A 16,676-nucleotide genomic window follows, 5' to 3' on the forward strand; every position below is an offset into this window, starting at 1 on the left:
TGAAGCATCAGCACAGCGTAACAGTAGTTTCTCTGACCAGCAATTCTTCTCTTAAATTCACCTTAGAGGACACACCTTTGCCAGAGATCTTGCAGGCGGCCCTTCTTGGGTTCCTCTCCTTCCAAGTCTCTGGCACCTCTATAACATCAACTTAAAACAGCAACAGCAGCAACAATATACCTTCAGTCCCAGTAGCAATGTACCTTTAGACTTAATATTAGTTCTGCTTCAACAAACACTTTTCAGCACAATTTATGATATCACACCACACTTAGTTCACTCACACACTTAGTTCACTCACTCACCCCGCGCATTTCCTGAAGAGTTTGCTGCGTTCTTCCCCTCAATTTGCAGTGTTAGTTGCCGGGTTAGTTATACGAGAGGATGTCGCCTCCGGCATCAGGGAGAGGAGGTCAGAGTAGTTAAATACTCTCACTTCTACGAGTACCATCACCAGTAAATAATTATCTTCAGCAAAGCCCCCAAAATGTTGTGTCTAGGAAATGACAGAATTCCAATCTCCAATTTGTCGAAAAACATCTTCACAAGGGAAAAGACACCACGGCAGCAAGCTCTTCAGGAAAATCAGACTTTATTAGCACAAGTGCATAAAGCCAGACCAGTTTTGCAGAAAAATGGACCTCGATTGTCATTTTTACACCCATTTTATACACAGTTCTTATGTTAACTCCTCCTAAAACTCCTCCTAAAGCAGGTGAAAACATCATTGTGGCAAATCACCCACACTGTTCTTATCTTAACTCCTCCTAAAACTCCTCCGACAACAGGCGCAAACATCATTGTGGCAAATCGCCCAAGATCCTCATGCTCTGCCAACTCTCCACAAAGTTCAGTCATGCTCTGCCAACTCTCCACAAAGTTCAGGACGCCCCTGCCCCCGCAAACTGCTTTCTGACAAACAGGTAATTTTGTATCTTTCCATGGGTTTTTTTAAGCATACGCGTCATTTTGTATTTTTCCACTCAGGTTACATATGGGTCAGTATAAAAATCATGTTTGGTACTTTGGATTACACATGGGTCACTTATGCACTTCTAACACGAACTTATCAGCAGTAAATCATTGAAAATATACAGACATACTCAACACTTGATTAATATTCTCTTCTAAGTGAGTAAATGTATTTCTTTAGCCTGTTGCATTCTTTGCTCTCATTTCAACAGTTTTCACTGTGGTTTCTTGCGTTTTCATAAGCTCAGCTGTAATTAAATGTAAATAAAGGTTCATTTGATTTGATAACAAGCAGCATACATGTGATATATTGATTACAGGCCGTATACATATATATATATGTATATATATATATATATATTATATATACACATACATACACATATATATATATATACATACATTTCCCCACTGGATTTAAATTTCCTTTGAAATGCCTTGATTTGAGGTCTAGGTGCCGATAACCATTTGTCTTTAGCCCAACCAGGAAACCTGTCAATAGAAATGATCATATCTAAAGGAGTGTTTTGTCACAGTGGATGAAGCACTTCCTTTCAATTGGTTTCCATTTGTTCAGATACTGCCGTTCCCGGTAAGGATCTAATAGATAAACCTTCATGTAATTATCCTCTATGCAAGCTATATGATAGGACAGTCAGTAGCCCATCATTTACAGTTATATTTTTCTATACAGTATGCTTATGCTTTGTACCAATCAGACATAGTAAGGAAATAAGTACAATTTTGCAGAGTTCATACACAAACATACACTCCGTGATCACTTTATTAAGTGGACCTATACACCAGCTCATTAATGCAAATATATAATCAGCCAATCATGTGGCAGCAACTAAATGCATGTAATAATTTGCATATAAGAAATTGGTATTTATTACATATAAATATGAATGTTGTATGTAAATGTTGAAAAAAGTGACATTTGAAAATTTCACTGCATTTTCGTACAGCTGGCGATGCAAACTTACATGATGGTATACATTGCACTGCTGCCACACTATTGGCTGATTATTACACCTACTTATTCAAGCAATTATCTAAAGTGCTTGGTGAGAGTATATGTATGTGATGTGATGCAAAATACAAAATTGGGTGTTCAATCTGTGTTATAAATGAAATGATCCAAGAGTCTTCTCTGACACAGTTATTTCACACGAAAGCAGAGAGAGAGAGAGAGAGAGAGAGAGAGAGAGAGAGAGAGAGAGAGAGAGAGAGAGAGAGAGAGAGAAAGATTAGGGTTCCAGGACCAGCGATATTTTCACCCCCTAAACAGATAGATATAAAAACATATATTAACATTTTTTTATCATTAATTTTAGAATTCTCTTGACACATAGCTTCCTGTTATATTATTATATTTATTCATGTATTTGTATGTGTGGATGTATATTATGTTATGTTTTTATGCAGCAACAAACACTTTGTATATTTGCTATTTCTTACATGTGTATGTTTGTGCATGTTTCACATGATGTGAGGCACACTGATTGGTACATGGTTAAAGCTTAAGCATAATTTATAATATAAAAAATGGTAAATTAAAGGTTACTGTCTGTCTTATCACATAGCTTGCATACCGGAAAAACACCCACCTTCAAAATTACATCAACAGGCTCTAAATGAGAAAATAATGATTTATTGGTCTCCTGGAGTCATATGTTTTCATCATTAAAGAAAAAGTGTCTACTCTGGCAGGTAACATGAGGTGGGAGCCGGCCAAAGGTACCACAGTGTCTTCAATGTGTGAGAAAGAGAGAAAGAAAGAAAACTATAGATCAGTGGATTCATAAATAATGAATTAATTAAATAAATGAATAAATGAGGAACACAAAGTCAACCATTATCATTGCATCATGTTGCATTCATTTCACATGAGTATTTCGCTTGTATCCTGTTCCCTTGGTGTAATGCTCTCTATCCAATATCCGCAATATAAAAATGAGGGTGAAGGATTTGACTCAGCACAGTCTTCTACAAGAGTTCGAGGAAATACATCTACTAAAAGAGAAATATTGGACAATGGTTTCCTAACACAGAAACATACTGTAGTTAGATATTCATGATAACATTATTTGGCCTGTGGAAGTTTGACTGTAGTATTGGTAAGTATTAAGCATTTATTAATTTAGTCCTTTATTTATTATTTGAAAGCAATTAAGTTTTCTGGTTAGCTTGAAGTGCATAGCAATTATAATTGAAAACTGAATCTAAAATAAGATTCTGTTTTAGAAATCTAAGTAAAGTGTCTTTAAAAAAATTAATATTTTATTCAGAACAAAACATATTGCTACATTGGTCCATTTTTTTTTTTCCAAACCATTCACTTTTTATGTTTCTGAGAGAAAATGTAAACTAATAAATCTGGGCATGTGTACTTTCTGGAGCTCAATATTTGCCAACTTTTTCATGTTTGAAAAAATTGAAACTGCACATATATTTTATTTTCAGGTGCTAAAGGATTGTTTTTTCACAAGGAGAGAAACAGTGAAGAGCAAATAAACCTGCGATGAGCCCCCTGAATTCAGCTGACTTTACAAACGCCAGTATTGTGCATCCTGACTTCTTTTTCATCAGTGGATTTGCTGGTATTCCCTACACAAACTACTACTATATCTTTTTGGGCTTTGTTTATGCTGTGACTGTACTGGCAAACACTTTTGTCATGTTTATGATTTACACTGACCGCTGTCTTCACAGTCCAAAATACATTGCAGTTTTTAATTTGGCTGTGTCTGACTTGTGTGGAAGCACTGCACTCATTCCTCAGTTGATTGATACCTTCCTGTTTAAATCACATTTGATCTCCTTTGAGGCCTGCTTAACAAACATGTTTTTTGTTTTAGACTTTATCACGATGCAGTCTTTCACTCTAACTGTCCTTTCTTATGATAGATGTGTTGCTATATGTTTTCCACTGAGATACAATGAGATTGTTACGAATAAATCAATGTTGCTCATCACAGCCATATTGTGGATCATTGCAGGAACAGCCATTCTCATAGCTGTGATTTTTGTCAACACACTGTCTTTCTGCAAATCCACTGTGGTGCACAGTTATTTCTGTGATCATGGAATCATACACCGTATGGCATGCAACGACAACACGCCAAGTTCTGTGATTGTTTGGTCACATCCTATTATGATTTCCTGGCTTCCGTCACTTTTTATCATAGTCACATACATTTGCATAGCCAGAGCGTTATTAAAAATCACAGCCTCAGAGCGCCTCAAAGCCATGAAAACCTGCAGCTCTCATTTGATCCTGGTGAGTGTGTTTTATCTTCCCATGAGCATCTCTGTTGCACTGGGCTCCTCCATGCATCCGAACGCCAGAATTATTAACATGTCTCTGGCGACCGTATTGCCACCTATGCTGAATCCAATCATTTACTCACTGAACACTGAAGAATTCAGTGAATGCATTAAAAAGCTGTACAGAAGAAAGACGATACACATCACTATCAGGAAAAAATAATAATTTTGAAAAATAAATCTGTAAATCACAAATGACTGACTGGCAAATTTGACTATGGTAGTTCATAAAAACTATATATATATATACAAAATATATTTAAAGCATGGTCTGGGTGTTAATAGTGAATACACCTTTGATTACATCGCACCCTGGGCATAAATCATCAGTTCTGTTTTTAGATGTTTGCAGGGTCTGATGGTCTTCTTTTCCACCTTAAAATCAGCCAATTTTGATCTAAGAAAACAAGTAATGTTATTTTTCTGTGCAACCAACTGCTTGAATTCATATGTTCAGTGAATTACAATGAAAACCAGCAGAAGAATGTGTCTGTCCAGGACAGGATTTAAAGATCCCTAGAAGGCTGTTGTGGCTCTGATGGCCCTGAGGGAGTGCTGGGGAAAGATATGATTCACTGCCATCCAGGGCTGCGTTTCCCGAAGCCTTCTTAACACTACTTCATTCGTAAGTTGTACCTTAATGTTTCAGCGTGTTTCCGAAAACGTTCTTAGTTAAGTATAACTTCTGTACGTCATACTTTCATAAGGTGGACCACTCTTAGCTATACCTTAGCGATGTTGTCAGCTCACTCCGCTAGTGGCCACCGCTGTCGTAAACCGCAAGCCTCTGAAATCAGCTGTTGCTCTTAGTGACCTTACTTAGTTATCTCAATCTGTTAAGCAATATGTACACTAATAATTCTACAGTTGTAGTTGGCTAACAATACTACTAAAATACCGTATTAAAGAGACTGTTTTCATGCAAAGAAAAAAAGTGTGCATTACGAAGGATGCATGTGGCACTTTATTTGTTGCCTAATTGCCTTTTAAATGATATTTATGAACTGATGATTTCCAACTCTAGGCTGGAGCGATGTTTAACCATAGTTCTTTCTTTGTTTTGTTGGATACTGTAGTCCTAAAATTGGAAAGTAATTGCCATGCCATGTCCTCAAACAGTATTTCCATTTTGTTTGCTGTGAAGCTGTGGGACCGCTTCTTTCTTCGTTTTTTTTCCGCTATAGCTTATGTTATTTTCATGTTGGTGCGTTTTGCTTGTTTGTGCGCTTTTATTTAAAATATCAGCTAATCAGAGAAAATACTGAATTACACCAGTAATATAACGGTACTTCTGGCAGATCAATCCTGATTGCAAAGTCATTTAATGCACCATGGCAAAGATATTAAAGGTACAATAGGTCATTTCGGACTCCTAACAGTCAAGAGAAGAATTACTGCAACAAACACCCTCAAACCTCATGTACTGTTTGGAAAGTTAACGGTGACAAACGCAACAGAGCCTGCCGTCTTTTCGTAGTGTTCTAGTAAGAAAATGTTCGCCAAACAGGTGAATTTATGAAATGTTCACTTTAGTGTGCTGCACAACACTATGTATATGTTTTGTCTATTTGATGTTTTCACTTTAGCTAACCAACTATATTATGAGCAAGCAACTTATTTGGCTATGGAACTAACTAGATTCATAATGAACATATGATAGTGTACCACAAATGATACACTGCAACTTACAGTTTGAGACAAATGAAGGTTTAGCTAAACACGCATGAACACGCAAAGAGATAAAAGGAATGCGTAGCTGCCCAAATTGCACTCCAGACAAGCAATCACTCAGCATATTATTGCTTATCTAGTTAGAAAACAAGACCAGTTCGCTATCAGTAACAAGCAAATGAGCTATTACTAGTTTTCTTCTCAAATTTATAAATATCCACCTGAAGCACAACACCTGTGCAATCGCTACCATGTTCGTATTGCCTATATTCGTAAGTTGTTGAACCAAAATTCAACCAATGAGCTTGAAATGTTGTCCAGCTGGCCCAACAAATGTAAACTTTTAAACACAAATTCATGGACTATAAACACAAGCAACCTCCAAAAGGGATAGTTCAGGGAACACACTTACAAAAGTAAACAACTTTAGTAAGGTATAGCTTTTTGAGTCTTCATAAAACGCTAAGAGACACACCTTTATCGAGAAACGCAGCTCAGAACAGTGAAGACAGAAGAAAGATAAGAAATACTGTTACAAGCAGCAATGAGCCACAGAGCTTGCGTTAACCCTCTGAAACTTAGGGTTACTTTGATGTTCAGTATTCAAATTTTTTTACAGATTAAGCAGAGGTGCATTCAAGATAGCAAAAATTAGCGAACGTTAGTTAACGTTTGCAAAGATATTCAAAGTTTTTTCTGTTCGCCACAAATGTTAGCTAACGTTAGTTAACTATTTGAAAAGGTAGCGTGCCGCAAACAGAAATGCCTGCCGGCGGGGAAGACACGGAGAGAACAAAAGTTGTTTTGTTTTTTTTGGCTGTTATAATACACTTTAATAAATGTAATATTTGTTCTTACCTTAAAACAATAAATCACAGATACACAACAAATCAGCTCACAGGCATTGTTAAATCTAAGTTGCCTCCATTTGTTTTAAAAATGTGTAAGTGACAAACTAAATGTAACGTTCATTTAAAATCGTTCAACAAAGTGGATTCGCTCATAAGTGGATTTGCTGGTATTCCCCACACAAACTACTACTATATCTTCTTGGGCTTTATTTATGCTGTGACTGTACTGGGAAACACTTTTGTCATGTTGATGAGTTACCGTTTCCTACAAACATATTGTTAGATTTCAATGTTTTAGCAAGCCTCAAGATATAACTGATTTAAAATGTTTTAGATGCAAATTCTGCTCCTATTCCCACACCTTCAAATATGTGTCCCCACAGTCACCCTTTTTCCCCACTATATTTAAATTTCCTTTGAAATGCCTTGATTTGAGGTCTAGGTGCCGATAACCATTTGTCTTTAGCCCAACCAGGAAACCTGTCAATAGAAATGATCATATCTAAAGGAGTGTTTTGTCACAGTGGATGAAGCACTTCCTTTCAATTGGTTTCCATTTGTTCAGATACTGCCGTTCCCGGTAAGGATCTAATAGATAAACCTTCATGTAATTATCCTCTATGCAAGCTATATGATAGGACAGTCAGTAGCCCATCATTTACAGTTATATTTTTCTATACAGTATGCTTATGCTTTGTACCAATCAGACATAGTAAGGAAATAAGTACAATTTTGCAGAGTTTGCAGAGTGCAATTCTATCAGATAATGCTCAGTTTCTCCCAAATTGTTGCAATTACAAATGTTTTGGTTTTAATATCTTTGTTTGTTTGGCTTGCAATGAAAAAACACAAAAAAGAATAGACAAAAATCCAAATCAGACATAATTTTACACCTAAATCAAAAAAGGGCCGGACAAAAGTATTGGCACCCTCAACCTAATATTTGGTAGCACAGCCTTTAGAAAAAATAACCGAAAACAATCGCTTCCTGTAACCATCAATGAGTTTCCTACACCTCTGTACTGGAATTGCTCTGTATGCTTATGCTTTGTACCAATCAGACATAGTAAGGAAATAAGTACAATTTTGCAGAGTTCATACACAAACATACACTCCGTGATCACTTTATTAAGTGGACCTATACACCAGCTCATTAATGCAAATATATAATCAGCCAATCATGTGGCAGCAACTAAATGCATGTAATAATTTGCATATAAGAAATTGGTATTTATTACATATAAATATGAATGTTGTATGTAAATGTTGAAAAAAGTGACATTTGAAAATTTCACTGCATTTTCGTACAGCTGGCGATGCAAACTTACATGATGGTATACATTGCACTGCTGCCACACTATTGGCTGATTATTACACCTACTTATTCAAGCAATTATCTAAAGTGCTTGGTGAGAGTATATGTATGTGATGTGATGCAAAATACAAAATTGGGTGTTCAATCTGTGTTATAAATGAAATGATCCAAGAGTCTTCTCTGACACAGTTATTTCACACGAAAGCAGAGAGAGAGAGAGAGAGAGAGAGAGAGAGAGAGAGAGAGAAAGATTAGGGTTCCAGGACCAGCGATATTTTCACCCCTAAACAGATAGATATAAAAACATATATTAACATTTTTTTATCATTAATTTTAGAATTCTCTTGACACATAGCTTCCTGTTATATTATTATATTTATTCATGTATTTGTATGTGTGGATGTATATTATGTTATGTTTTTATGCAGCAACAAACACTTTGTATATTTGCTATTTCTTACATGTGTATGTTTGTGCATGTTTCACATGATGTGAGGCACACTGATTGGTACATGGTTAAAGCTTAAGCATAATTTATAATATAAAAAATGGTAAATTAAAGGTTACTGTCTGTCTTATCACATAGCTTGCATACCGGAAAAACACCCACCTTCAAAATTACATCAACAGGCTCTAAATGAGAAAATAATGATTTATTGGTCTCCTGGAGTCATATGTTTTCATCATTAAAGAAAAAGTGTCTACTCTGGCAGGTAACATGAGGTGGGAGCCGGCCAAAGGTACCACAGTGTCTTCAATGTGTGAGAAAGAGAGAAAGAAAGAAAACTATAGATCAGTGGATTCATAAATAATGAATTAATTAAATAAATGAATAAATGAGGAACACAAAGTCAACCATTATCATTGCATCATGTTGCATTCATTTCACATGAGTATTTCGCTTGTATCCTGTTCCCTTGGTGTAATGCTCTCTATCCAATATCCGCAATATAAAAATGAGGGTGAAGGATTTGACTCAGCACAGTCTTCTACAAGAGTTCGAGGAAATACATCTACTAAAAGAGAAATATTGGACAATGGTTTCCTAACACAGAAACATACTGTAGTTAGATATTCATGATAACATTATTTGGCCTGTGGAAGTTTGACTGTAGTATTGGTAAGTATTAAGCATTTATTAATTTAGTCCTTTATTTATTATTTGAAAGCAATTAAGTTTTCTGGTTAGCTTGAAGTGCATAGCAATTATAATTGAAAACTGAATCTAAAATAAGATTCTGTTTTAGAAATCTAAGTAAAGTGTCTTTAAAAAAATTAATATTTTATTCAGAACAAAACATATTGCTACATTGGTCCATTTTTTTTTTCCAAACCATTCACTTTTTATGTTTCTGAGAGAAAATGTAAACTAATAAATCTGGGCATGTGTACTTTCTGGAGCTCAATATTTGCCAACTTTTTCATGTTTGAAAAAATTGAAACTGCACATATATTTTATTTTCAGGTGCTAAAGGATTGTTTTTTCACAAGGAGAGAAACAGTGAAGAGCAAATAAACCTGCGATGAGCCCCCTGAATTCAGCTGACTTTACAAACGCCAGTATTGTGCATCCTGACTTCTTTTTCATCAGTGGATTTGCTGGTATTCCCTACACAAACTACTACTATATCTTTTTGGGCTTTGTTTATGCTGTGACTGTACTGGCAAACACTTTTGTCATGTTTATGATTTACACTGACCGCTGTCTTCACAGTCCAAAATACATTGCAGTTTTTAATTTGGCTGTGTCTGACTTGTGTGGAAGCACTGCACTCATTCCTCAGTTGATTGATACCTTCCTGTTTAAATCACATTTGATCTCCTTTGAGGCCTGCTTAACAAACATGTTTTTTGTTTTAGACTTTATCACGATGCAGTCTTTCACTCTAACTGTCCTTTCTTATGATAGATGTGTTGCTATATGTTTTCCACTGAGATACAATGAGATTGTTACGAATAAATCAATGTTGCTCATCACAGCCATATTGTGGATCATTGCAGGAACAGCCATTCTCATAGCTGTGATTTTTGTCAACACACTGTCATTCTGCAAATCCACTGTGGTGCACAGTTATTTCTGTGATCATGGAATCATACACCGTATGGCATGCAACGACAACACGCCAAGTTCTGTGATTGTTTGGTCACATCCTATTATGATTTCCTGGCTTCCGTCACTTTTTATCATAGTCACATACATTTGCATAGCCAGAGCGTTATTAAAAATCACAGCCTCAGAGCGCCTCAAAGCCATGAAAACCTGCAGCTCTCATTTGATCCTGGTGAGTGTGTTTTATCTTCCCATGAGCATCTCTGTTGCACTGGGCTCCTCCATGCATCCGAACGCCAGAATTATTAACATGTCTCTGGCGACCGTATTGCCACCTATGCTGAATCCAATCATTTACTCACTGAACACTGAAGAATTCAGTGAATGCATTAAAAAGCTGTACAGAAGAAAGACGATACACATCACTATCAGGAAAAAATAATAATTTTGAAAAATAAATCTGTAAATCACAAATGACTGACTGGCAAATTTGACTATGGTAGTTCATAAAAACTATATATATATATACAAAATATATTTAAAGCATGGTCTGGGTGTTAATAGTGAATACACCTTTGATTACATCACACCCTGAGCATAAATCATCAGTTCTGTTTTTAGATGTTTGCAGGGTCTGATGGTCTTCTTTTCCACCTTAAAATCAGCCAATTTTGATCTAAGAAAACAAGTAATGTTATTTCTCTGTGCAACCAACTGCTTGAATTCATATGTTCAGTGAATTACAATGAAAACCAGCAGAAGAATGTGTCTGTCAAGGACAGGATTTAAAGATCCCTAGAAGGCTGTTGTGGCTCTGATGGCCCTGAGGGAGTGCTGGGGAAAGATATGATTCACTGCCATCCAGGGCTGCGTTTCCCGAAGCCTTCTTAACACTACTTCATTCGTAAGTTGTACCTTAATGTTTCAGCGTGTTTCCGAAAACGTTCTTAGTTAAGTATAACTTCTGTACGTCATACTTTCATAAGGTGGACCACTCTTAGCTATACCTTAGCGATGTTGTCAGCTCACTCCGCTAGTGGCCACCGCTGTCGTAAACCGCAAGCCTCTGAAATCAGCTGTTGCTCTTAGTGACCTTACTTAGTTATCTCAATCTGTTAAGCAATATGTACACTAATAATTCTACAGTTGTAGTTGGCTAACAATACTACTAAAATACCGTATTAAAGAGACTGTTTTCATGCAAAGAAAAAAAGTGTGCATTACGAAGGATGCATGTGGCACTTTATTTGTTGCCTAATTGCCTTTTAAATGATATTTATGAACTGATGATTTCCAACTCTAGGCTGGAGCGATGTTTAACCATAGTTCTTTCTTTGTTTTGTTGGATACTGTAGTCCTAAAATTGGAAAGTAATTGCCATGCCATGTCCTCAAACAGTATTTCCATTTTGTTTGCTGTGAAGCTGTGGGACCGCTTCTTTCTTCGTTTTTTTTCCGCTATAGCTTATGTTATTTTCATGTTGGTGCGTTTTGCTTGTTTGTGCGCTTTTATTTAAAATATCAGCTAATCAGAGAAAATACTGAATTACACCAGTAATATAACGGTACTTCTGGCAGATCAATCCTGATTGCAAAGTCATTTAATGCACCATGGCAAAGATATTAAAGGTACAATAGGTCATTTCGGACTCCTAACAGTCAAGAGAAGAATTACTGCAACAAACACCCTCAAACCTCATGTACTGTTTGGAAAGTTAACGGTGACAAACGCAACAGAGCCTGCCGTCTTTTCGTAGTGTTCTAGTAAGAAAATGTTCGCCAAACAGGTGAATTTATGAAATGTTCACTTTAGTGTGCTGCACAACACTATGTATATGTTTTGTCTATTTGATGTTTTCACTTTAGCTAACCAACTATATTATGAGCAAGCAACTTATTTGGCTATGGAACTAACTAGATTCATAATGAACATATGATAGTGTACCACAAATGATACACTGCAACTTACAGTTTGAGACAAATGAAGGTTTAGCTAAACACGCATGAACACGCAAAGAGATAAAAGGAATGCGTAGCTGCCCAAATTGCACTCCAGACAAGCAATCACTCAGCATATTATTGCTTATCTAGTTAGAAAACAAGACCAGTTCGCTATCAGTAACAAGCAAATGAGCTATTACTAGTTTTCTTCTCAAATTTATAAATATCCACCTGAAGCACAACACCTGTGCAATCGCTACCATGTTCGTATTGCCTATATTCGTAAGTTGTTGAACCAAAATTCAACCAATGAGCTTGAAATGTTGTCCAGCTGGCCCAACAAATGTAAACTTTTAAACACAAATTCATGGACTATAAACACAAGCAACCTCCAAAAGGGATAGTTCAGGGAACACACTTACAAAAGTAAACAACTTTAGTAAGGTATAGCTTTTTGAGTCTTCATAAAACGCTAAGAGACACACCTTTATCGAGAAACGCAGCTCAGAACAGTGAAGACAGAAGAAAGATAAGAAATACTGTTACAAGCAGCAATGAGCCACAGAGCTTGCGTTAACCCTCTGAAACTTAGGGTTACTTTGATGTTCAGTATTCAAATTTTTTTACAGATTAAGCAGAGGTGCATTCAAGATAGCAAACGTTAGCGAACGTTAGTTAACGTTTGCAAAGATATTCAAAGTTTTTTCTGTTCGCCACAAATGTTAGCTAACGTTAGTTAACTATTTGAAAAGGTAGCGTGCCGCAAACAGAAATGCCTGCCGGCGGGGAAGACACGGAGAGAACAAAAGTTGTTTTGTTTTTTTTGGCTGTTATAATACACTTTAATAAATGTAATATTTGTTCTTACCTTAAAACAATAAATCACAGATACACAACAAATCAGCTCACAGGCATTGTTAAATCTAAGTTGCCTCCATTTGTTTTAAAAATGTGTAAGTGACAAACTAAATGTAACGTTCATTTAAAATCGTTCAACAAAGTGGATTCGCTCATAAGTGGATTTGCTGGTATTCCCCACACAAACTACTACTATATCTTCTTGGGCTTTATTTATGCTGTGACTGTACTGGGAAACACTTTTGTCATGTTGATGAGTTACCGTTTCCTACAAACATATTGTTAGATTTCAATGTTTTAGCAAGCCTCAAGATATAACTGATTTAAAATGTTTTAGATGCAAATTCTGCTCCTATTCCCACACCTTCAAATATGTGTCCCCACAGTCACCCTTTTTCCCCACTATATTTAAATTTCCTTTGAAATGCCTTGATTTGAGGTCTAGGTGCCGATAACCATTTGTCTTTAGCCCAACCAGGAAACCTGTCAATAGAAATGATCATATCTAAAGGAGTGTTTTGTCACAGTGGATGAAGCACTTCCTTTCAATTGGTTTCCATTTGTTCAGATACTGCCGTTCCCGGTAAGGATCTAATAGATAAACCTTCATGTAATTATCCTCTATGCAAGCTATATGATAGGACAGTCAGTAGCCCATCATTTACAGTTATATTTTTCTATACAGTATGCTTATGCTTTGTACCAATCAGACATAGTAAGGAAATAAGTACAATTTTGCAGAGTTTGCAGAGTGCAATTCTATCAGATAATGCTCAGTTTCTCCCAAATTGTTGCAATTACAAATGTTTTGGTTTTAATATCTTTGTTTGTTTGGCTTGCAATGAAAAAACACAAAAAAGAATAGACAAAAATCCAAATCAGACATAATTTTACACCTAAATCAAAAAAGGGCCGGACAAAAGTATTGGCACCCTCAACCTAATATTTGGTAGCACAGCCTTTAGAAAAAATAACCGAAAACAATCGCTTCCTGTAACCATCAATGAGTTTCCTACACCTCTGTACTGGAATTTTGGACCACTCTTCTTTTGCCAACTGCTCCAGGTCACTCAGATTTGAAGGGTGCGTTCTCCAAACTGCTTTTTTGAGATCTCTCCACAGATGTTCTATGGGATTCAGATCTGGACTCATTGCTGGCCACTTCAGAACTCTCCAGCGCTTTCCCTGAAACCATTTCTGAGTGCTTTGAAGTGTGCTTTGGGTCATTGTCCTGCTGGAAGACCCATGACCTGTGATGGAGACCCAGCTTTCTGACACTGGGCCCTACATTGCGCTCCAAAATTCTTTGGTAGTCTTCAGATTTCATGATGCTATGCACACAGTCAAGGAGTCCAGTGCCAGAGGCAGCAAAGCAACCCCAAAACATCCTGGAACCTCCACCATATTTGACTGTAGGGACTGTGTTCTTTTCTTTAAAGGCCTCATTTTGTTTTCTGTATACATTGCGTTGATATCCTCGCTCTACTTTAGTCTCATCTGTCCACAATGGAGTTTGCCAAAACTTACCTGAGGAAGCCAAAAACCTTTTGGGAGAACGTCTTGTGGGCAGATGAGACTAAAGTAGAGCTTTTTGGTAAAGGATATCAACCATTTTTTATTTAATATAAAAAATGGTAAATTAAAGGTTACTGTCTGTCTTATCACATAGCTTGCATACCGGAAAAACACCCATCGACCCATTACCTTCAAAATTACATCAACAGGCTCTAAATGAAAAAAATAATGATTTATTGGTCTCCTGGAGTCATATGTTTTCATCATTAAATAAAAAGTGTCTACTCTGGCAGATAAAATGAGGTGGGAGCCAGCCAAAGGTACCACAGTGTCTTCAATGTGTGAGAAAGAGAGAAAGAAAGAAAACTATAGATCAGTAGATTCATAAATAATGAATTAATTAAATAAATGAATAAATGAGGAACACAAAGTCAAACATTATCATTGCATCATGTTGCATTCATTTCACATGAGCATTTCGCTTGTATCCTGTTCCCTTGGTGTAATGCTCTCTATCCAATATCCGCAATATAAAAATGAGGGTGAAGGATTTGACTCAGCTCAGTCTTCTACAAGAGATCGAGGAAATACATTTACTAAAAGAGAAATATTGGACAATGGTTTCCTAACACAGAAACATACTGTAGTTATTCTATATGAGTGTTAGATATTCATGATAACATTATTTGGTCTGTGGAAGTTTTACTGTAGTATTGGTAAGTGTTAAGCATATATTCATTTAGTCCTTTATTTTTTATTTGAAAGCAATGAAGTTTTCTGCTTAGCTTGAAGTGCATAGCAATTATTAGAATTGAAAACTGAATCTAAAATAAGATTCTGTTTTAGAAATCTAATCTACTCTATATTAATTTAGTCCTTTATTTATTATTTCAAAGCTTTTTTGTTTAGCTTGATGTTCACAGCAATTATTATACTTACTATAATCTAAAATAGGTTTTCTACATTTTAAAAAAGTAACGTGTCTTCAAGACAATTAATATTTTATTCAGAACAAAATGTATCGCAACATTAATCACATATTTTTCAAACCATTCACTTTTTATGTATCTGAGAGAAAATGCAAAATAATATTTGCAAGCTTTTTCATGTTTGAAAAATTGAAACTGTACTTTATATTTATTTTCAGGTGCTAAAGGATTGTTTTTTCACAAGGAGAGAAACAGTGAAGAGCAAATAAACCGGTGATGAGCCCCCTGAATTCAGCCGACTTTACAAACGGCAGTATTGTGCATCCTGACTTCTTTTACATAAGTGGATTTGCTGGTATTCCCCACACAAACTACTATTATATCTTCTTGGGCTTTGTTTATGCTGTGACTGTACTGGGAAACACTTTTGTCATGTTTATGATTTACACTGACCGCCGTCTTCACAGTCCAAAATACATTGCAGTTTTTAATTTGGCTCTGTCCGACTTGTGTGGAAGCACTGCATTCATTCCTCAGTTGATTGACACCTTCCTGTTTAAATCACACTTAATCTCCTTTGAGGTCTGCTTAACAAACATGTTTTTTGTTTTAGACTTTCTCACTATGCAGTCTTTCACTCTAACTGTCCTTTCCTATGATAGATGTATTGCTATATGTTTTCCACTGAGATACAATGAGATTGTTACGAATAAATCAGTGTTGCTCATCACAGCTATATTGTGGATCATTGCAGGAACAGCCATTCTCATAGCTGTGATTTTTGTCAACACACTGTCATTCTGTAAATCAACTGTGGTGCACAGTTATTTCTGTGATCATGGAATCATACACCGTATGGCATGCAACGACAACACGCCAAGTTCTGTGATTGTTTGGTCACATCCTATTATGATTTTCTGGCTTCCGTCAATTTCTATTGTAGTGACATACATTTGCATAGCCAGAGCATTATTAAAAATCACAGCCTCAGAGCGCCTCAAAGCCATGAAAACCTGCACCTCTCATTTGATCTTAGTGAGTGTGTTTTATCTTCCCATGAGCATCTCTGTTGCACTGGGCTCCTCCATGCACCCAAACGCCAGGATCATTAACATGTCTCTGGCGACCGTATTGCCACCGATGCTGAATCCAATCATTTACTCTCTGAACACTGAAGAATTCACAGAATCCATTAAAAAGCTGTACAGAAGAAAGACGATACACATCACTGTCAGGAAAAACTGA

At 36.3% G+C, this 16,676-nt stretch overlaps 3 protein-coding genes across 3 annotated transcripts; all 3 read left to right on the plus strand.

Moving 5' to 3' along the window:
* Window positions 1-3,496: 3,496 nt before the first annotated feature.
* On the plus strand, window positions 3,497-4,465 carry LOC133133429 (olfactory receptor 1F1-like). Its single transcript, XM_061249527.1, has one exon. The coding sequence runs from the start codon at window positions 3,497-3,499 to the stop codon at window positions 4,463-4,465; it is 969 nt and encodes a 322-aa protein (XP_061105511.1).
* A 5,197-nt stretch (window positions 4,466-9,662) lies between these two features.
* On the plus strand, window positions 9,663-10,631 carry LOC133133430 (olfactory receptor 1F1-like). The gene has a single exon (XM_061249528.1). It carries the CDS (start codon window positions 9,663-9,665, stop codon window positions 10,629-10,631), a length of 969 nt encoding a protein of 322 aa, XP_061105512.1.
* A 5,076-nt stretch (window positions 10,632-15,707) lies between these two features.
* On the plus strand, window positions 15,708-16,676 carry LOC133133432 (olfactory receptor 1-like). The gene has a single exon (XM_061249529.1). It carries the CDS (start codon window positions 15,708-15,710, stop codon window positions 16,674-16,676), a length of 969 nt encoding a protein of 322 aa, XP_061105513.1.

Source organism: Conger conger, chromosome 7 (genome assembly GCF_963514075.1).
Source record: "Conger conger chromosome 7, fConCon1.1, whole genome shotgun sequence".
Classification (NCBI taxonomy): Eukaryota; Metazoa; Chordata; class Actinopteri; order Anguilliformes; family Congridae; genus Conger; species Conger conger.

What these genes read in the sequence shown, in the direction of transcription:
- LOC133133429 (XM_061249527.1), top strand. Translation starts at nt 3,497, where the DNA reads ATGAGCCCCCTGAATTCAGCTGACTTTACAAACGCCAGTATTGTGCAT.
- LOC133133432 (XM_061249529.1), top strand. Translation starts at nt 15,708, where the DNA reads ATGAGCCCCCTGAATTCAGCCGACTTTACAAACGGCAGTATTGTGCAT.
- LOC133133430 (XM_061249528.1), top strand. Translation starts at nt 9,663, where the DNA reads ATGAGCCCCCTGAATTCAGCTGACTTTACAAACGCCAGTATTGTGCAT.